Source organism: Blennius ocellaris, assembly GCF_963422515.1.
Source record: "Blennius ocellaris genome assembly, chromosome: 22".
In the NCBI taxonomy this organism is placed as follows: Eukaryota; Metazoa; Chordata; class Actinopteri; order Blenniiformes; family Blenniidae; genus Blennius; species Blennius ocellaris.
Window position 1 is genome coordinate 15,144,731 of NC_137671.1, and position 22,980 is coordinate 15,167,710.

Consider the following 22,980-nt stretch of genomic DNA (forward strand, 5'->3'; position numbering starts at 1 on the left):
ATCAGTGTTGCTTAGTGACACCTGTGTCTTCCCCTCCCCGTGTGTATTAAAGCCCCTTTTCCAGTTGTCTGGTTGTTGGATCGTCAGTCGCAGTTTGTCTCGTCTCCAGCCCTTTCCTTGTTCGCTCTTTTGTGGATTCTTCTGTGTTTTGGACTCCTGCTTGTTTTGATGACTCTGGACTTCCCTGATGATTGTGTAAGTCCCAATATTAATAAACTCTGAGTCTGAGTGTGCGTTTGGGTTCACCATGGTCCGTGAAACTGTCAGGGTGCAAAAACAGCCATAATGCAACAGCAGCAGAAGTTCATTGTATTTTGCACCAGAAGGTTTTATTAGAATTAGCTTGATGTTGATGTTTTTTGTGAGAGTATAGACACATATCATATATACACTGTGCACAACAAAAAAAAACCTATAAATTAAAAGTTTATTAAGGAACTATTTAACTGGTCCAGCCACTCAGGATGAAATTAGGCCTGTTTGTGAACTCAAATGTGTTTCGCCCCTGTTCTACACTCCTAATCTAGAAAACGTCCCCCTCTTCTCTCTTCACAAATCACACTGTGGGTGCACTTTCGTTAATTTGCAATAACTCCTGCCGAACCGCCGTAAAGACGGGCCGTTCCCTCTCCGGTAACGTCCACATAAGTCACCCGCAGAAAGAGGAAAAGCGAGCTCAGCACCGAGCACAGAAGAACATCTGTCAGGTGAGCCGTCGACAACAAAGAGTGCGAGTCGGTTCCTCACATGGACGTGATGGCCTGCGGCAGCTCGCGATTCAAGACGTTACGAACTTCAGGCTCCGGAGAAACAAAGTCAGTTCAATGCGTGTATTTTTAGACGACTGACTCGAGACACGTTTGATGAGGAGTTATGGAGGAACAGTCGCTATCATCCGTATGATGATTTCATGCCACTCTGCAAAAGCTTGTGTGTATTTATATTTATGTGAAAAGACTGATTCCCTCTAAAAATATCCCTGCGTGCCCTCTGCCGGCACTTAAACGGCTCCACTTTATGCAAATCGATTAGCATAACCCTGACGCTTTGCTTATCACGTGTTTTGTTGTTGTTTGTTTTTCCAAGTTATGAAAGCTGTCGTCTCCTCGTTTCATAGCATTTACAAATATTGTTTATGAGAAACAAATCGGTTGCTATAGCTGAGCCTCCCACTTGCTAAGAAGTTACAAAAAGTGTTTCTCACATTTAAAACGATCAAAATGCTTCCTTGCCGGCCAGGTCTGAAGGTTTGAGCAGTGATGAGTCAACAATGTTATATTTTTATCACATCTAAAATATATTTGTGAGGGTAGAATCCTTTTCTAATGTCTGTCGTTGTCCGTTTCTGAGTATATTAATTCTTCACAGAAATGAGGAAAGTTTGATCAAAAGAATTGCATTCCTTAAAGGAACTTTGTAAATGTTAAGTAATACCTTCTGTTTGCTTTAGGTGGCAGTAATGAGACTTCAGTCCGGTTCGTGTAAACTTATAGTCAGTGTTGAATTCAAACTAATACAGTAATCACACGTTTTAGGCAGAGAATTTCTCAAATATTTTGTTTGTATTGTGCATGGAAGTTTCTTTAAAAATGTAAAGCTGCAGGTTGCAAGATGCAAGAAACACGTGACCTTCACATTGCAAAGACAGTTTTTGTTGACCTTTCCTCCACCATTGTGATTATGTGCCTTTTTTTTCTTTTTATAGATTCTCAATGTGTGATGATTTTCTAAAAGCAAATCCTTTTTATTTCATAACAATGTTTTAATGCAGCGAATTGCTTCCAATCATTAATCATGTATAATGTAATATGTACAATATCATGGAATCTGAAATGTGTGTTGAGATATTTCAATCCATGTTGCTATCATGACAGTCGGTGGGTAAAATCTCTACAAACTAGTCTAACTGACTGCTCCTCCTGTCACCTTTTCCTTTGTCTTTGTTCTTCTCTGACTTTATTATCCATCTCAAAATATCTCCCTTTTGTCTTTGAAGCCTGGAGCAGGACTGTGATATTGCCGTCACGTGGCGCTCGCGATGTGTGGAGGTCAAGAGGGGACAGAGACGAATCGCGGCTCCGCTTCATCACAAGAGAGCGGATAAAAGCAGAGCCGCAGCCACGTTTACATCCAAAGCCCGTCATTTAGGACAATAATAGGACTCTGTTCAGTCACGGGCTCCTTTGACCGGGCATCGTGCATCCTGATTAGCTGACTCATTACCTGATCTGATGCATTTAGAAAACAGAAGAACACTTTCGATGTTTGCCCCGACTGTAACCAGCCGCAACAAACAAGCCGTGGCGATTATTTCTGGTTTCTCGAGACGAGCAAATCACATTTTTGTCGAGTGAAGATCTGGCGAACCTCCTCCGGCTTCTGCCGGTCTTTTTGCCAGCGTCTCACCAGAGGGGGCAGTTGGCTGCGACCTACTTTGTGCGAGTAAAACTGGAGCTGTCAGTCACGCAGCTGTGCGTCACATCGCCTTACCAACCGCCGTATATACTGCTGCATCACTCTGGCCCACTTTCCTCGCCGTCGCACTGGAAGCTTCCACAACAAATGATATTTTCAGCTCCCCCACGCCGCCCGGCCCCTCTGGCTCTCTGCTGTAAACAAGACACGATAAGTGGCACTCTTTCTGAAAAGCCAGTCCGCTCTTACGTAATGCTACAAGCCGGATGTCTGCCGGTCGTCGAGTGGCACCTTGAAGGTAAATGACTCCCGAGGCCCCGTCGGTGTCCAGCGGCTCCATTAGAGCAGGACGGTGGCGTTTTACATCCATTAGCTCTAAATAAACGACGGCTGAATTATTGAGATAATCAACTCGGCGAACGACTACCAATCCATTAACTAAACAGGGTCTGGGTGGAAGCACGCTGCTTCAACGCTGCAGTTCTTTTACCTACAGCTGCATTCGTCTCCATGGTCTCTTTAATGGCACCAACTTCAGGTGGACTTACTGTCTTGCGGCCCTCCTGCTTCAGTACTTCATCTCTGAAAAGTGACTGGCAATTCATTTTGAGTTAAACTGCTACGGACTGAACAGCGAACAACTTTCTTTATCCAACAAAAAGTCAATAGTTTTATTTTGTGTGTGTGGATAGATAGATAGATCTTTTAATCTCAAATACGCACCACAGGCACACACATATGGCTCAGAGAGCAACGCTTAAGGCACAAGCGCTTCAAAAATAACATTAAAAGAGTCAATAAACTAAACAGTATGAAACAACACACAGCAATAGAGTCATGAAGCGATAAGGTGCAGAGATGCATAAGAGCAGATTTCGCACTGTAATTATTGCACCTTCCTTAAGCCTTTCCGTGTCTGAGTGATAGAACACCGGCGAGTAACAAAGACTCATTCACTTCATAACAACCTTGGCCGAGAAAGACTTTGTGTGAGTATGAGCATGAATGCCGGACGCACCGGGCCGAGGTCGCAGGGTGAGTTACAGCCTGGATTAGCCCTCGTCTGAACATGGGGTGATAAAGTGTGACCCCTGTGTCACGTGCAGCGCATCACTCTGGTACACTTTCATCACTTTCGCTCTCTCTCTCTCTCTCGCTCTGCTCCTCTTCCCCAGCCTTCACTTCTCAATCCAAATCCCGTCACGTATCGTTTGTCTTCTCTTCCCGCCCCTTCCTTTATGTGCGGGTGAATCACGTAACCGCTCCACAAGACGAGGAAATCATCAATTAGCACATTGATGGACAAATATAGACACGCACCACAGCCGCAGAGATATGTGTCATAACAACCGCACGTCTCGCGCAAACGCAAAACCAGAACACAATTAGTCATATTTGAGGCGGATTGGATTCATCAAAAACTGCTTCGCTCGACGGATTACAGCTGATAAGATTATATTTGAGCTGATACTAAATTTGTACTGCACCCAGAAAGATCTGAAGAGAAAATTAGTAGTAAATAATTCAACTTGGCAGGTCAGCTGTTGAAACAATATCTCAGATATTTCCATTCACTAGTTCCAACCACATTTCATAGCATCTCGCCACATACCTTGTGTATTATGGATTATTATTTATTGTAATGAAAAATATATATTACACCCTGTGTGAAACTCAAGGCAAGTACACATGAATTGATTAGTTCATGTTTTAACTGTAATTGTTATCACATTTATTATAAATATTAATTTTCTTGAGTTTTCATTGATGAAACTTTGTTTAAAGGTCAGATGCAAGCCTCCATGTCACCTCTGTGACAATCTGACAGTTGATTACTGATTTTTGGGTCTTTGAGAATGTTAAAAAAAAAAAAAAAAACATCAACAGGACTGAGAAAACAACACTTGACACAGATTGCATGTCTGGACATTGCATCATGGCTCTCTATTCTTAGAAAAACTGCTTTTCAAATGTAATAAATTGACCACAAATCATCATGAATCAATCAATTTATCAAATTACCCCGAGGCTTTCCTAAAGTTCAAACTGTGATGAAATCATGGCAGGCGAGCGGCGCGGTGTCGACTGCGACCTCAATCAGAGCGAGGGCCGTCCAGAAATGTGTCGGTAAACATAGCTGGTGATAAAAACAAAGGAGTTGACTAATCCGAACTCCAGGGGATCTGTGATCAACCGTGCATTTGTCTGCATTTTACATGACTAATGCCGTCAGAGACGGAGGGAGATTGCTTCACATCGGCCAATCAAGATGCTAATTAGCTGCATTAAGCATTTCAGTCAGAGGCAGCGGGATAAAATGAGCCGCTGCAGCTGCTCTGCATTCTGTGTGCGTCTCCAGAGGACGAAATGATAACGCAAACAGTTCAAAACTCTTCAGTGAAATCCGGCTTCCTGCCCCTGAAGGCGTCCGTAAAGCCCGAAACCTGTGATGCTCACATGCTCCAGCAGTGCAGGGATGGTCTCTCAGTCAAACCAGAGCATCATGGCCTCAGTCAAACACTTCTTTGTTGGGAACAATGAAAACATTTTACTATACACAGTGACGTTCTGTGTAATTCAGTTACTCATGAGCTGCATGAATGGCCTCAGTTTCTGCAGCACTGCAGTGCTATCGCAACACACACACACACACACACACACACACACACACACACACACACACACACACACACACACACACACACACACACACACACACACACACACACACACACACACACACACACACACACACACACACACACACACACACACACACACACTGCAGAACGGACAGGTCTGCACAGAGCCGTTTCATGGTCAGGCAGTTCAGAGGATAGTTTTCCCAGAATTTCTAGAATGGGGTCCAAATGTAGATTTTTATCCTCAAAATCTAACCAGGGATGAAAATTGGGTTTTGATGAGGTGCACATCCACTCGCTATGATGCAAGAGAGGACCGAGTGCTGTAACTGTTGGAATTCAAGGCTTTAATCTACAAAGTGTCTGCAAGTCCAACACAAGATTTTTGCACCCAGCAGCCTGATATAAGTGTCCTCATCTTTCCTCACGTCTGAGGCCCCGTTTACGTGACAGTTCAAGTAAAAACGCATCGTTTTTGCGTTACTGTTTCAGCAAAAGTTCAGCAGAACAACTACAGGTGTGCTCACAGTAGCAACCTTTCAGAAAAGATTAACTTTCCTCCATTTACAAGTCTGAGCCGGAGCGTTCTCAAAAAGTTCCACCTTTTAAAATTCTTTTACACAAATTGGAATTGAACATAATGCGACGCGGCCATGCGACACTACACGACGTACCGTCTTGGCTTTTGGTGATAGACACTGGCTGGGCAGCAGCTGGCAACAAATAGGCGAGCGCCAAATGACGGCCTTCAGCTCAGAGACGACAACAAGCAGCTGCCGGAGCGGTGGGCGGATCGGCTCTGTCTTTGAACGAAGCCACGCTGTGATTATCTCGTTGCAACACCAGGCCTGCAAAGTGCTGCGAACATAACCAGGCCAGCTAACTAGCACTTGTTGCTAATTAACCGCTGCCACCTGCAGTGGCAGCTTCCTAATTCCCACAATGACGAGGACGTCAAGCTATTCATTACACACTACTTCTCTATTTTAAACACCGATTGCACAGTGATACTTTTTTTTTTTTTTTCCCAGAAAGTTTTCGGAAGGTTGTATTCATGCTGAGCCAAGGTCACCACAAGTGAAATGAATGTACAGTAGCTCGCACACACACTGTGTGCCACCATGCCATGTTTTTGGAAACATCTGGACCACCTGTAACTCACGCAGGGGGAGAACATGCAAGCTGACCTCAGAAAGTCTCGGCCCAAATTCAAACCTACGCCATTGTTCCTGTGGAGATACCTGCTACACTCTAACTGAATGGAAGAATTTAAAAGCACTGTGATTGTAACCACGTTATTTTGACTCCTTGGACCTTGAAAAGGGAAAAAGCTTTGCCTGTCCCCATCCTCAGACACCCCGAAACCCCAAAAAGTCCGATAGATGCTGAAGTAGCAGATGCTTATCAATAAAATAATACTGCAAATATCCAAACCACGCAGGCATGAAAGGGAACCTGTGGCAGCCACAAAAATATACCCAAGGTTCTCATTGCAGCCGGTGTTCGGTTGTAGATATAAGCTCATAAAAATCATTCTATTGCAATCTGTTAGTCTTCAAACTTTTAACATTTGGGACCAACCAAGTAGCTCAAGCTCACAGACTGTAGCTTTAAAGATTGACACCAGAATTTGAGATTTATGCGATTGCAAAACTAGCAACTAGTTTAGTTCAGGACCCAGTTTCATCTCAAATGGGCCGGTAAAATAGTACCATAACAAGTTTTATATTCAGACATGAATGTTTTTCTTAGCTGGGACGCAGAGTATGTGAAAAAATAATGACTACAGAAACTCACGTCAATTTTAATGAAACTTTCTGGTGCAAAATAAAGTGAAATATCCAAAAATCTTCTCTTATGCAGGTTTTTAAAAACAAATCAGCATAACATTGAAGTTAATGCTAGTTTGCTATATTTCATGGCAGCATCCCTGATATCTCAGCTCAGGTATCTAAGAACTAAAACAAAAACGTTATTAAAAACTTTGTTTAAATAAAACAAAAATCAATGTTTCCTTTGACATTTTTACCATTTGCTTGGTGAATGTGCCGGATTGGAGCCTCTGTGAGCTGTTTTGGGCCCACAGACCTTGTGTGTGACACCCCGAAATAAAACATTACCACATTTGAAGAGTTTCATGTCGTCTTAATCCCAATGATTAACTGGAGCTTATGGAGTTGTTGCTCTGGACAATTCTTAACAGAAACATCAATTTATCAAATTCACACCTGCAACAACACACAGGCAGGGCAAATCATCAGATAATGACTCGATTCATGCAATTAGTACACAATGACCTGCAGACTCATCTCCAACGATCAGCAGTGACATTATAAAGGGCAATGCTGGGATATCAGGAGGGGGGAAACAGCCTAACAGGACACCTGAGTCACAGCAGAACATCAGGTAGAGGATCTAAGTGGGGGGGGGGCACAGAGAGAGCAGAGATGCAGTTGGGAAGAGACACATGGGAGTGAATCCTCAGAGAGAGAGAGAGTGAGTCATTATATTTAACCTTGAAGACAGGATTTTCTTTCCCTGACATAAAAAAAACAAAAAACATATATAGGTCGTTTGTGGAAGCTCATTTAAGTCACTGCTTCTGTAGTGTGGGAGGTGGCTGGGAGCGACGGCAGCTGGAGCACCGGCTTCACAAATCAACATTGAGTAACTGTTATCCCCTAGTTGTGGATGTTCAACCTTTTGTATAGTAATTGGGAAAAGAACATCTGGACCCAGTTTACGTGACATTTCAAGTGAGAACCTACCATTTTTATGCTCTCGTTTTTTTCCACAGCAATGTTTTGAACATTATGTCCAACAGCGTCAACTTGTGGCCTGGTATGCAAACTGCAGCGATTTGAACGTTTCAGCCGTGTTTTTACTTGAAGGATCCTGATGCCTTGATCACACACAGCGGTGGATGGATGGAAAGCAGGGGTGCATGTTTTAGATCTCTCCCAGTTGCCACACCAGATTGCAATGAGAAACTCGTTATCTGGCTTTTTTAGAAGCTTGATGATAACATAATGAGATTCAGGTGACTTTGAGCACCACTGGCATGTAAATGGCCGCCTAAAACACAATGGAAATTTTGCATTTTCACAAATGAGGCCTAAGAGACATGTAAACACTGGCAAGTAGGAAGTGGGAGCCTCCCACCTGACAACTGTCCCTGTTTGCAGCTGCATTCATTCCTGATGAGGAGGGGAAAATGAATGATGACTGAAGATGTTTTGAAGAAATGCCTCACACTTCATGGCATCATGTGATCGGTGGGCACTGTGAGGCATGAGGCGAGCATCGACGTGGGGATTGGCTCTCGCAGGAGTCCTTGAACAAGATTCCCGGTCGGTGCCAGGAGTCGTGACATCATGATTCTATTTCTGGCTGTCAAGTGGAGCATTCAGAGGCTAAAAACTATTCATTAATGGAGCTCAGCTGCATGGTCAAAAACCTCGACCCGTACCAGAGACCGACACCGGCGAGGCAATTTCAGCTGCCAAAATATTCCAACATGTCCTCAGGACATCATGTCAGAGAATAGTCAGTTTAACTCCTGTGCAGCGAGCCGACATTAGACCGAGCGTCCGGGTTATGCTTCGAGAATCTGTCGGGAAAATGTTCCACCACGAGGAAGGGGCGACCGGTAAATATTTGTCAGTGGTGGGTTTTTATTGTGTTCTTCCTGAAGGAGCATTACGTTTCCAGGTCGGTGCAGCAAGAAGCTCTAAATATTGGTCATAACCTCATTTCACTCTGCTCACTTAAGTGGCTCTCAGGGGACCAGTTCTCTAATTCATTCAGGCAAAGCCAGCAAGAAGAACGAGTGTGTGCGTGTGTGTGCGTGTGTGTGCGTGTGTGTGCGTGTGTGTGTGTGTGTGTGTGTGTATGTGTGTGTGTGTGTGTGTGTGTGTGTGTGTGTGTGTACGTGCGTGCGTGCGTGCGTGGACTAAGATTAATAAAGATTCTGTATTTCATGCCTCAGGGTCTGACTCATGCTGAACTTCTCCCCACAGTGATGCAAACTCTCACACACCCCTCTCCACACCTACACAACTATATTCTCTCACACACACACACACACACACACACACACACACACACACACACACACACACACACACACGTTTTTCCTCACTGCAGACGATGACGTCAAAGGGCCCGATGCGTAGGCATCATTGTCCTTTCTTAAGCGAGAGTGATTCATCATCAAACGTTTTTTGTTTTTTTGCAGACCTTTAAAAAGCAGGAAAAACACCTAAACATCCTGCTACGTATCTCATAGTTTACCGAGAAGTTAAAAAAAAAGTTCAACCATGTAAATTGCTGCACGCAAACGAGGCATAAGCACGCGTTACATGAAGTGTAAATCAATCAATAAGCGTCTCAAACTGATTTTACCATTGAAGTCATATAAACTAAGCAGAACATTAGGTAAACATAATATTGTTGAGGGGTCTGTACGGTGGAGTATTTCATGTGTAAAGAATGCCGATATGAGCTCTGAAATATATGCCGTTAACTGATTGAACAATCCACTCTGCTGAGGGCATAAATGTGTAAATCTGATTCTGACGGAATCAGACTGTAGTTTCTCACCAGCCACGAACCTCAACACACGTCACTGTCAACAAGTATCATACATCTCCAAATGAAGTGGATTTTTATCATGAGTTCTATAAACTAAGCAGAACATTTCTGGTAGATAGAGCTGCAGAATTAGGTGAACATAACATACTTGAGTTTTGTGATAATGAAATGAGTTGCAATAAATACAAGCGTCGAAGCTGTTAAGTCAAAGAGTTCCACTCCAAAAAAAAAACAGTCCACCAGTTTACACCAGGTGTGACTGGACTGGAAAGGACTGTTTTCTTTAGGGCTGCAACAACGAATTGGTAAAATTGATTACATTTGATTATCAAAAGTGTTGGCAACGAATTTCACTTGTCACTTGGTCGGCGTTCGCTCTCTTGGTAACATCTAAGTTGCGGTGCAGCGCTTTAGTTCTCCGGCTAGCCGCCGGATCGCGCTCCGATGCAGGAAGACATCACGGATCGTGCAATTCAGAAACTGAGAAGTTTGTTGTTTTCTAGTTGTTTTTCCTTTATTTTAGGTAGCGTTGTCAAATGTGTTTGACATGGTAAGAAATTAAAACTTTCTATTTTTGTGGATTAATCACAATTTAATCAAACTTTTGTTCGATATTTCAAATGCCTTTTTGAATTTGCAGAGTATTAATGCACAGTGCAACGAAACATAGTTTACCATAGTTCAGAGTTTTTTGTGGTTTTTCTGCTTTCTACAATTCTAAAATTTGATTTGCGAGTGTTTCCTTTGCCTGTGTTTGATGCTGCTCAATAAATGTTGGGACGTTTTAATGGTTTAAGAAAAAGTGGGTTGTTTTCAGAAGCCTTGCTTGTGTTGCCAGATCTTGTGAGAGAAACAAGCGACGACTGTTGAAGTTGACTCTGCATCACACAGCTGCTGCCGCCTTGTTAGGCTGATCTACTCTCCCTGTATTTCCCGACATTTACAGCACACTGCTACCCTACTGCGTTGTTCATTAGGGAGATAATTACATCTGCAGGAGATCCTTTTAGGCCGTCTTGTCACCAAGCGCACCTTGGCCAGAATGCGATGTTACCACACGCCAAGCCAATGTCAGACTATGGTCAGCCAGAATCTGGCACCAGCGCAGGGCTGGATGTGTCTCTCTCATCAGGTCCTAACCTTTCAAGGGTATTGATCAGGGATCTTTGTCAGAGCCATTACAGACACTCGATGCATACAGTGCACTGAGTGCATGCCAGGGGCTCCAGCCCTGCCTTTGTCAATCTGGAGAAGATTAAAGGGAGAAAAGAATTAAAGGGGTGGGGAGGAAAAAACAAGGCTTTGGGGGTAAATTGAGCAGAAAAACAAGAGAGGCTTGAATCTGCAACCCAAGAAAATACTACTGTGTGTATTAAACAAGACAGAACCTGATCACATTCCCAAGCATTTTCTTATTAACCCATACACTTTTCTGTCAAGTTAAGGAAAGCCGTCATCGCTGGTGGACTCTTCAGCAGCCCCACCGTCTTTGCACAGTTTCCTCCTCTGTTCCTGCCGTGCATCAACCACACATCTCGCCTCCAGGCAGCATGAACTGGGGCACCAACAATAACAGTAATCATGGAAAATCATGTGCTGCTCTGGCTGAGGAAACCAGCTGACTGGCTGACTGCTGGAGCCCGCAGGGCCTCCCGTATAGGCAACAGAGAGACGGTGAGAGGATGAGGAGAAAAATCAAAAGTAAAGAAGAGAGGGATTCACCTCTTATTCCCTCTCCTCAACAAGCTTAGTCATCTTCATTTCCACACTCTGGCCCTGTCAGGGAGCTTCACCATCTCCCCGCCTTGTCTTCTGCCTCCCACTGCTCCGCTTCCTTCCCCGCTCACCCCCGTCAGGATCCACAGAATGGTACAGTCCAAGACCACGAGCACCAGTTTGGTGATATAGGTTGGAGCTGCAATGGATGAGCTGCTCCTGTGGTCCTAATTTTTAACCGATTGCAGCGTCATGTATGATGAATGAACGCGGAGATATTATTGACTCAGACAGGAATGTTGTCGACAAAACGCTGGAGACGTTACACAACCACTCCGCTACCGATTTTAATCTTTAAATTAAACTCTAATTGTCGTCTGAAATCTCAACATGTCTCTGAGCTCAGTGGCATTTTTCCTCTCCTGTACTCTCCACTGAAGCCAGTCCGGCAGTCATGAATGAGCAAGCCACAGATCAATGAGCTGTTCTATACAGTAATTTAGTCCAGTCTTGGCTTTCGGTACAACGCCGGTGTCTGAGTGATCAATGGGATGGTATCTCATTACAGTCTGCCTGGGTAGGAAGAGCACTCAGATCAACATGTGGGGATCTGAGGCCGTGCCGCTGGGCCAGAGCATCCAATAAACCATATTTACACATGCACATAGTCTCACTGGTCAAATTTATACTATTGAAATACAAACAATACATAAATAAACACTGTTATAAATGCCTCTTTTCTGAGAAGGGAAAGTAAATAGTTTACCTGTAAGGTAATCAAACCTCTGTAAATGTGACTAAACATGTATATAATATACAATCCTATATCAAAACTAATAATTTTTAAGAGCTAAATCCACCACATGTCTATTTTTTTGGTGTATTTTATGATCCAATGTGGTGCCACCCTTTTGCTGAACAAAGCTGACGGCAAAGTCTGAATATTACATGTAAGACAATATGTTTACATGATCATTCACACATCATCCTCACACAACAACAGCTGCAACACACACACACACACACACACACACACACCACTGGAAACACCTTGGAGATCAGAGTTCTCCCCTCGGACTCTTCGAACCGCCACCTTTGGAATCACAAGGCGGCCAATCTGATAACACTAACTGGTACTACGGCGCCTCTCCTAATAGAAGAACAAAAAGAACGTGGGGCCAAATGTTTTTTTTTGCCATAAAAGTTTCACTTTCTTTATTTTTTTTAATTGTTTTTTGTTTTTTATTTTACAGTATCGACACAACACACAACACTGACACCACAGCTGTGATGTCAGTGATGCTGCCATGAAAGACAGCAAATGAGCATAAGCCTCAAAGCCTTGCTGTCAAGGGCAGTTTTTAAAACCACCCAGAATGCAACAGCTATAGGAGAAGTTTTGGGGATATTTCACTGTATTTTGCACCACAAGGTTTCATTAAAATTTCATTAAAATGTTGAGATTGTAGGCATTTTCTGTCGTAATTGTTGGGTTTTACATATACTGCGCACTACAACAACAACAACCAAAAAAATATAAATGTTATTATGGCTCTATTTTACCAGTCCGGCCCATTTAAGTTAAAATTGTTTTGAATGTTGCCTCTCAACTGAAACATGTTCGACACCCCTGCACTAGAGACGGCAGCACAGATACTCAGGTCGCCTTGATTGTCTTTGTAAACGGACAAAATGTTATGCAATTTAAAAAAAAAGAACATGGCCTTCAAATCATCAAATAAACTCTTGCCACAGAGGTACCAAAACTGTCATGAGATAAAATGAGGAATCCTATAACACAGTAATGTCAAACAAGCGACTTCAATGTCAATATTGACAAAAGTAAAAGAACCCTAATTTAATGTGTTTCATAATTGTTTCAAATATTTGTTGAGTTCAGTAAGAATTCTAGATGATCGCAACGCAGGAGGTACGAATTTTTCCATTCGGGTTCAACGAGGGACATTGAATTGTTCCGTTTCCAGTTGCAGTGGGAAACATCTGCATGACATGATTAGGCCTCAAGTCTGCATTGGAGGCAGCTTGTGTGGCGGATTAGCAAGAGTGGAAGCTAATGCGGAGAGCATCATCAGCGAGCAGGAAGCGGCCGCCATGAGGCCATGTTTGGCAACAGTAAACAAACAGCATGAGAAGAAGCAGGAGCAGCCCCCCCCCGGGGTCCTTCGAGTACAGTAACACACAGCTGAGTGCTCCGGAGAACGCTGCCTGTCTGCCAGCCTGCCCGCTCGTGTCACGGTATAGGCACCGTTGGGGGAGGATGGAGGATGGAGGACGGTCGCATGAGCGCGGTGCTGCAGGCCTCGACTCGTCCACACGTTCAATGTGCCTTTCTCCGAAATGAGACTATCCAGTACTAGCAGTGATTCTAGATTCAGAGGAAACCAGGCGGAGTAATGCAAGACATGCATGAGAAGAAGAAGAAGAAGAAGAAGAAGAAGAAGAAGAAAAAACAAGCCTTTAAGGTGACAGTGGTGTTCCTGGTTTCCCAGTGAGGCTCGTAGTTAGAGGCGAGAACAAATTGCTCACAGTGCGCAATGAAACGCGTGTGGCATCAACAGCACAGGAGTAGTGGAGGGTAAACCTATTGTTTTATTTGCTGAAAAAAAGACAACCCAGCTGTTAAATATGTGATGGTTCACTGCATGACGATGACATAAAAATCAACGATTTAGCAGGAAAGTGTCTTGTGTTTTTTGGCTCTGGGTTTATTCTTAAATGGCTACGAAGGTCTGAAAAGGTGGAATTGTCCTGAAATATGACGACTTTCTCTGACAGGCTCGTTGTGTCTTGCTATTGCTGTTACACATGAATAAGCTGCATTCAGTATTGGCAATAATGGAGCCCCGAAATATTAAAGAGGATTCCCTTATATCATGTGCTGATAAAAAGTCTGCGGTTTTACACACAAAGATATTTAAATGTAATTTTTGTAGACCGGTAAACTTCTGGTCATCTTTAAAGCATTTGATGTACATTCTTTTTTCTAACTAGTTCAACTTTAGTTTTTCAAGCTTTTCAATAATTAGTCAAATATTTTACATTTAACATGTTGTGTTCATGAAATATTTTTTTCTGCTTATTCTGGTGCCACATCATTTCATTGTATTATTTTCTATTGAATTAGTTTCAGTATTTTCAACTAACAGAATACATTTCCCTTTTTTAAAATTAGATCTGTGGCTTTAAGAGGGACACAGAAAAAAGCTTGCACGATGAAGACAGGGAAAACAAATGTATAATTGTATTGAATCTGGGATGTTTCTTCATTAAAGTTGCAAAGAAAAGATGGCCGTACTTCCTGTGGTTCACTTTGAGGGATTTATTTAGATTTTAAACCTTGTCCCAATTCTAATTTTGAAATTAGAATTGTGTGTAATTGTCCTGCTTTGCTCATTACTAATCAGTATTATGTTTTTGTATTTTTTTATTGGTTTGTATGTACGTATGTATTTTACGAACTTTTAGCAAAAACTATCAACTCGTATTGCATTAAATCTTCAGGATGATTTGTCTTTATCCAAGAATGGTTCCATTCAATTTTGACAGCGATTGGGTCAAAGGTCAAGGTCTCCATCACGAAAAGGTCAAACGTTTTATTTATTATTTATTTATGTAAAACGTGTGTCCATCAGTGTCAAACACATGAAGCAACAAACGATTATGACAAATGATGGAAGGAGTGGTGTGGTAGATCAAATAACCTTGGAATCCATTGGTTTCCATGGTGACAAATGTGGCATTGGCAAAGGTATGCACTCTACTGAGTGCTTGTTATATTCAATGTTTACCCAGAAACTTCGGAAAAAATTTATGTTTTGAAGTGTAGATGACCTGTGTGATCCTCAAACTGACCATTAAGCGTGTTCTGCAGGTTCATTTTGATAATAAGAGGTTGTAGAAACTGTCAATAAATGTAAAAACAAAACATCCACTGACTGATGAAATCGACATGACAGTCGTGAAAAGAACACATTTTTGGTATTTCCAAGCCGTTAACTTACATCTTTAATTTATCATTTCAAACAGGACAATTTCCAAGTAAAACGAAAACTGCTGAAGTCATTCCACTTTACAAGAACGGCAACAGACACCACTTCAAAAACTACAGACCTGCTTCTCTTCTCCCACAATTCTCCAAAATATTCATAAAAATATGTTCTATACAAAACACACCTTTAACAATGTGTTCATGACACATACATTTCTCTGAGCTTGAACAAAATGACCTGATGTAAATGGAGGGAAAAAAGACAACAGAGGACAGTTGGTGATGAGAGGGGGAACATCAGGACAGTGGGTGAGGAGAGGAGGAATAGTGGGTGAGGAGAGGAGGAACAGTGGGTGAGGAGAGGAGGAACATCAGGACAGTGGGTGAGGAGAGGAGGAATAGTGGGTGAGGAGAGGAGGAACATCAGGACAGTGGGTGAGGAGAGGGGGAATAGTGGGTGAGGAGAGGAGGAATAGTGGGTGAGGAGAGGAGGAACATCAGGACAGTGGGTGAGGAGAGGAGGAACATCAGGACAGTGGGTGAGGAGAGGAGGAACAGTGGGTGAGGAGAGGAGGAACATCAGGACAGTGGGTGAGGAGAGGAGGAATAGTGGGTGAGGAGAGGAGGAACATCAGGACAGTGGGTGAGGAGAGGAGGAATAGTGGGTGAGGAGAGGAGGAACATCAGGACAGTGGGTGAGGAGAGGAGGAACATCAGAACAGTGGGTGAGGAGAGGAGGAACATCAGGACAGTGGGTGAGGAGAGGAGGAATAGTGGGTGAGGAGAGGGGGAACATCAGGACAGTGGGTGAGGAGAGGAGGAATAGTGGGTGAGGAGAGGAGGAACATCAGGACAGTGGGTGAGGAGAGGAGGAACAGTGGGTGAGGAGAGGAGGAACATCAGGACAGTGGGTGAGGAGAGGAGGAACAGTGGGTGAGGAGAGGAGGAACATCAGGACAGTGGGTGAGGAGAGGAGGAATAGTGGGTGAGGAAAGGAGGAACATCAGGACAGTGGGTGAGGAGAGGAGGAATAGTGGGTGAGGAGAGGAGGAACATCAGGACAGTGGGTGAGGAGAGGAGGAACAGTGGGTGAGGAGAGGAGGAACATCAGGACAGTGGGTGAGGAGAGGAGGAACATCAGGACAGTGGGTGAGGAGAGGAGGAATAGTGGGTGAGGAGAGGAGGAACATCAGGACAGTGGGTGAGGAGAGGAGGAATAGTGGGTGAGGAGAGGAGGAACATCAGGACAGTGGGTGAGGAGAGGAGGAATAGTGGGTGAGGAGAGGAGGAACATCAGGACAGTGGGTGAGGAGAGGAGGAATAGTGGGTGAGGAGAGGAGGAATAGTGGGTGAGGAGAGGAGGAATAGTGGGTGAGGAGAGGAGGAACATCAGGACAGTGGGTGAGGAGAGGAGGAATAGTGGGTGAGGAGAGGAGGAACATCAGGACAGTGGGTGAGGAGAGGAGGAATAGTGGGTGAGGAGAGGAGGAATAGTGGGTGAGGAGAGGAGGAACATCAGGACAGTGGGTGAGGAGAGGAGGAATAGTGGGTGAGGAGAGGAGGAACATCAGGACAGTGGGTGAGGAGAGGAGGAATAGTGGGTGAGGAGAGGAGGAATAGTGGGTGAGGAGAGGAGGAACATCAGGACAGTGGGTGAGGAGAGGAGGAACATCAGGACAGTGGGTGCTGCAGGATTGTTATGCATGTATGAGACGGGTGAAGCGATGCTGGAAGCGTCGGCGCGGGGACGGCAAGTGTCACTCCGATCAGTTGAAAGTGTCACGACGAGCAGTGGAGCTGTGACCTCTGATGGAGGGAAGGAAAAAAAAAACCGAGGGAACGAAGGGGGACACAAGGCAAACATAATAAGAAAGGCAGTGACAGCAGAAACAGACGAGGAGGAGGAGGAGAGGAGAAGTTTGTGGTGGGCCAACATCTAATCCTGCCAGCGCTCTGGGCTTCACAAACCAGAGGAGTGATATCAGTAAAGACACATTCACAGCCTGTCTATTGCTTAAACCAGGCCAAAAAAACTGCTCCTCTTTTCTTATTCATTGCTTCTTCGGCAATCAGGTGGAGATAGACCTGGAAGCTATCTATTGCCCTCTTTAAGAATCACGGCATTATTCCACACGGCCGGTCCCCGAAAACCGCTGCGAAACGGCGTTCATATTATGCTATACAGTCAAATCATTACCGACTAATCAAGTGCTGAAGAATTCATAACAGGCCAGAACAAAGGTGACGGCAGCTTCTGTGCAGCGAGCTCAATGTGAACGTTCAAAGAGGCAGAAACTGCACATCAAGCCAAAATATATTTGTTTTAAGAGAAATGCCTGTGCGTGATTACCCAGCTTTTACAACACTCATCATATACAATTACAGTTGATAGCAGACAGGCCAATAAGGCGTCATCAGATTAATAAACAGAAGCGCTTGTGGTGAGGAGGATTCCTCTGACGTCTCATTTAAGCCAGATGTCAGGGAAAGCACCACGACAGTCCGTCAGCTTCTGTCATTACACAATGACAACCCATATATCAGCACTGAGCGCTACTGTCAGTGGACATCAGGGGGAATGTCTTATAATGGAAATGTTATTTCACGTTGACAGCTCTCAATGTGATCTCCGGTCAAATAAAATATTTTAAAAAATGGTGGTAATGCTTGTACCAAAGAGGAATATCAGAGGTTAATAATTTGGATTTCCAATTGTAAAAAAAAATAAACAGAGAGAGAGAAATCCTGCATTCAAATAAGAACTATGGACACTATAAAGTCACAGATGAGTAATGAGTGTGTGATAGTGTGTGATTAAATAGGGCAATATGCATGTATCCATAACTAGATATGTTTGCAGGTTATCCAGTTTGTGCATATGTGTTGCCTGTACGTTTCTGAGATTGGTGTATGTACAAAGAAAAGAAGCCGTAAAATCATGTGTCTTCACTCCAACCTCTGTGAGGAAATTTGTGAACGCACATCTTGTAAATTGCAATCACATTTGTGCAAGTCTGCAAGGACCAGTAAAAGTCTGTCTACGTCCATTCCCAGATTTGTTTGCCCTCAGTCTAGACTTGCAGGCTCACTGCTCCCTGTCTTGAAATGTGTGAGCTGCCTGACAGACTAGAGCAGTGCTACTTAGTACATAGCTACAGAACCTCCATCACACTGAGACTTCTGCTACTATAGTAGCATTTTTATTTACGTATGCATATTTGTATTCGTGCATTGTAATGACGTTTGTGTGAAGGTACTTAGATTTCTACACAGATTGGTATGTATGTATGTATGTATGCGTGTGTGTGTGTGTGTGTGCGTGTACGTGTGTATGTATTCATGTGGATTTGTGTGTGCATGAAACAGTTTTTGCAAAGTTTACTGTGTGTGCACTGTGTGTGCACTGCCTCCAGAGATCTGTAAATGTCTTCAAAGAATCTTTGATTCAAAAAATGAAAGAATCTTTATCGGTTTTTACCTCTATTTTATTTTATTTAATCTGTCAAGGATTGGTTTTGTCAAGCGACTATTATCTACTTCCTGTAGTGTAATGTTTGAAAACACTGAGTGTGACTTGTTGTTTTGGTGATTGTATAGCTAAGAACATACACACAAAATGCACTTCTCAAAAATATGAACCTGTGAGTCCAGATTCAGGGGACAAATTCCTCAAAAAAAACTGGTTTATGGACAATATAATGATTTGCACAGCAATCTCATATATCGAACATATACTTGTCAACTGTATTATGCACATACAAACATAATTACACTTTGACACATTTTGACATACAAAGAATCTGTGTAAAATCATTTACACAAAGAATTCACATTGCAGACACACATTGAAAGCTTTACTCTCCACATTCACACACTACTTGTGTCACAACAGTCAGTATGCCTCCAAAAAACAGAAATCTTGACAAGAATAAGCCTCAAGTCCCCAAAGAGGAGAAAAAAAACCGTTATTTTTGTCATTACAATTTACACTGTAGACTTAAAGTGTTTTTACAGACGATATTCTTCCTACTATGACCGTGTTCCTCACATTGACGGTAAACAGTTCCTGCATTATTTGTTACAAAATGCATTTGAATAAAGCGAGGAAACAGTCCGGTCGGGGTAGAGATGAAGACACGTTTACAGGTCCTTGTCAGAACATATAAATCTCACACAAACCTGACCCACACACGCACAAATCTAATTACGCTCACAAATTTTCATACGCATATACAAATCTATGCATGCATGAATATATGTATCTAATTACAGCCGTATTAATCTCATGACACAAATCAGGATCCACACCGAGACATCATTGCATAGGAATACCTCCATAGGAATACGTTTCTCCATTTCTGTGTAAACTTTGCCCTTTTTTACCACTTTGTCTTGTTTTCTCAACCGTATTTTATGTCCACTGCATGACTTCTGAGGAAGGCGAAAGCCCCGAGGCTGAAGGATGAGCTGCAGACCACATAACACCGAGATACAAAACCAAAACCAAAGATGAATCCAAGACAGCAAGAAAGTTTAAAAGGCCATTTATAACATCCGAGACAAAGCCCGCAACGATGTGTGAAGAGGTAAAAAGTAGGTTAATTCAAAATATTCTAAAGGCCAAGGGGCAAGAAAAGAAATAAGGTGGATACATTTGAAATAGAAAGCATTATTTATTGTGCCAAAGCCCTAATGTGCGATCACACCAAAGCTAATACAGATGCGACTGTGTGCCTGCGTCTCTGAAACCATGCGGATTACTGCACTATCGGCGAGAACAAAGTCCTCCTCTCTCCACGAGCAAACCTCCAGAGTCCCTCAGAAACACAGTGTGACTAGAATTACTGACACACTTTCAGAAAGTGCTAATCTCCACATACTGTAGGAATTATTACATAACCCCACCAAACTTTTAACCTCCCCAGCACTGAGTTGACTTTAAACAAAGGCAGGTTCGCTGCCTTATGCAGCAAAAATGACCAGATGCATATCGACTGTCTAAACTCTGCCTATTGGAAATATGCTCGCTTAATGAAAGACATCTGGGTTGATTAAAAACTGCAGTGTTGTAACACTGAGCTTAAAGCGAAAGCTTCGCACACATCATATGTCAGTCAGTTTATACTTCAAATAGGATCTGCAGGCAATCTAACTAATTATACATACAGTTGAGTTTCATCTCCAGTGGAACAGAAAGCAGGTCAGTAGTGTCGCACATCAGCAGTGATTATGCAAAGAGAAACAGGCCGGCGTTGCCAGGTCAGCTGTTGTTAGTGATGATGCGCTTTTAAAGGTTTGAGTGCAGGTTAACATTTTCTTGGGTTTGTTTCCAAAATGTGTTAGATCTCATCACTACAACCGCAGGAAGTTTACTCCGACAATTAAAAAATGATTGGTTTGTGTAAAAGTAATCCCAGCCATCTTTTACAAAACATGCAAAGCAAGACAATGGACTTTATGTAAAAAAAAAAAAGAAAGAAAAAGGAAAAGAGACAACTTAAAAAACAAAAAGTTATATAAATGTTTGTGGTCAGTTGTCATGACAAAGATTTTAGATTTTACAAGGTAAAGACCAAATTACATTTTCGCACCGTTACATTCCATCTGTCCAGTTTCTGTGTTGTCTGGCTGTCTGCAGTCCATGTTGCACAGTTTCAAACACGTCTTTAAATCCCTGCTCTAAACCCTCTTGCAGGATTTCACAAGTCATTTCTTTGGGCATAAGTGAGAGTCATCCAGATGGAAAATTCCACAAAGTAGTGGTACTGTACGACACGATGTTTGTGCCATGTTCATTTAAGCATGGTCAAGTGATGTACTGGAAATTAAAAGATAATTACTCCCATCTGAATGAGACACGCTGCTGTGGGAGAATTTATTCTCCATTGCTCACATAGCAAGATGACAGAGAACTATGTACACATGATATGCTGCGGAAAACGCAAAAAAGGGAGATTAACCAACAACCTAATTTGAAAGCTTCTTCACTCAACTAATTGGTTCAACTAAACTTTGAGTTTAAGATGGTAAGTAAGTCGATCATAGAGGTTCCATTGAAGTTATGACAAAAGTACAGCAACCGAAATAAACTGCATTTCTATCATCTCTTCAAACCACAGCCATACGATCTCACCTGTACAGGTCCACCTGTACCTGTACCTGTACCTGTACCTGTACCTGTACACCTGTACCACCATTGGCGTGAAGAGAAACTGGACATTTTCCCATTTGGGACTGAGCTGCACTCTGTGGTCCCATGTTCATCAGTCCACTCAGAAATTCTTCAATAAATAAGGTCCACATATGAAAACTGAACTGGAGTTACTGTCTTAAAGGAAGTAATTTCCCAACAATAACAACAAAAAACAGGCTGAAAATAAAGAAAAATGTTGCTTCCACCCAAAACAATGGCTGAACGAAACAAACATCAAAGTTAACAGGTGATTGCAGAAAATCTTCATAACATTCATGTAGTTCATGACTCATGTTCTCTGTACGTGGCTCTTAATGAAGAGCTTTAATGGACGTCTCCTGCCCAACGCCGCCTGCCAGTAAATCACAAGCACACCTGGTGAAGTGGATTTTAATTCTGCACAGTCACCCATTCACACACACCAAAGGCATCGGCCGCATTGCAAGGCGCTCAATCCATTGACTGGAAACCAGTTGATTTCGTGTCTCCCTCAAGGACACATCGACACGTGAACAGGGGCAGATGGAGAACTTGCAACCTTCCCATTGAAAGACAACCGCTCTATCAACAGAGCCACAAATACACAAACATAAAGCCAATTTACACCAGTAAACAAAGCAAACTGATCTTTGGTTGGTGGGAAGAAGCCAAAAGGCACAGAAGAAAAAAAAAACAACTAACACAAAGGAAAACCAAGCCAGCTCCACAGAGAAGAACTCAAGTGTAGAAGCAAATCTGAGCTTCCCGAAACTTGAAACCATGAAGCCAGCTCTACCTGTGGCAGGGCGGAGCTGAGCTGGCGCTGCAGCGAGTCCCGGTCGTAGATGACGTCCTGGAGATGCTGCTGGGCCAGTCCCAGGCTCTCCTGGGTTTCCCTCAGCGTGTCCAGCAGCCGGTCCCTCTCGTCCAGCATGTTCACCATCAGCTGCTCAAAGTGGGAGTCCGGGTCCGAGGAGCTGCTCTGGGAGCCGCGCTGGCTCAGCGCCGTGTCCTCGCTGATGGTGGGCATCACCTCGCACATCATCTTGGCGCTGCAGGGGAGGGTTACAAAACGAGAAGGTTTTAACATTGACTTCTTTGACAATAACGTCACATCAAATGGCGAACACAACACGAGAGCGAGGACTCACTAAGACTCCGCTTCACGTGAAAACTCAACGGTTGGTTTGCGTTTTCCTTTCAAGAGAGTTTCCTGTTTACATGGCAACATTCTAAAAAATAAAGTTGACCAAGTTGGACTGTTATTACAGTGACTGTCAACTATTAAACTACCAACTCCCAGGAGAATCTGGACTGGGAGTCATGACACGACAGAGGAAATGTTCTTATTGGCCATCTACTGAGCATGTGCAGAAGTACTATTTACTACTGCCATGGTGGGCATGATCAGAAGCAACCTTTCTGCCAACTAC

At 43.2% G+C, this 22,980-nt stretch overlaps 1 protein-coding gene across 1 annotated transcript in view; it reads right to left on the minus strand.

Annotated features, from left to right (window-relative positions):
- The window catches only part of ppfia2 (PTPRF interacting protein alpha 2), a gene marked incomplete at its 5' end in the record, with an annotated part of 150,117 nt that extends 127,525 nt beyond the window's left edge, over nt 1-22,592 (minus strand). Inside the window, one exon of the mRNA XM_080518232.1 lies at nt 22,344-22,592. Within this exon, the coding sequence (XP_080374358.1) occupies nt 22,344-22,592 (249 nt within the window). The remainder of the gene's footprint in view (nt 1-22,343) is intronic.
- Between the last annotated feature and the right edge of the window lie 388 nt (nt 22,593-22,980).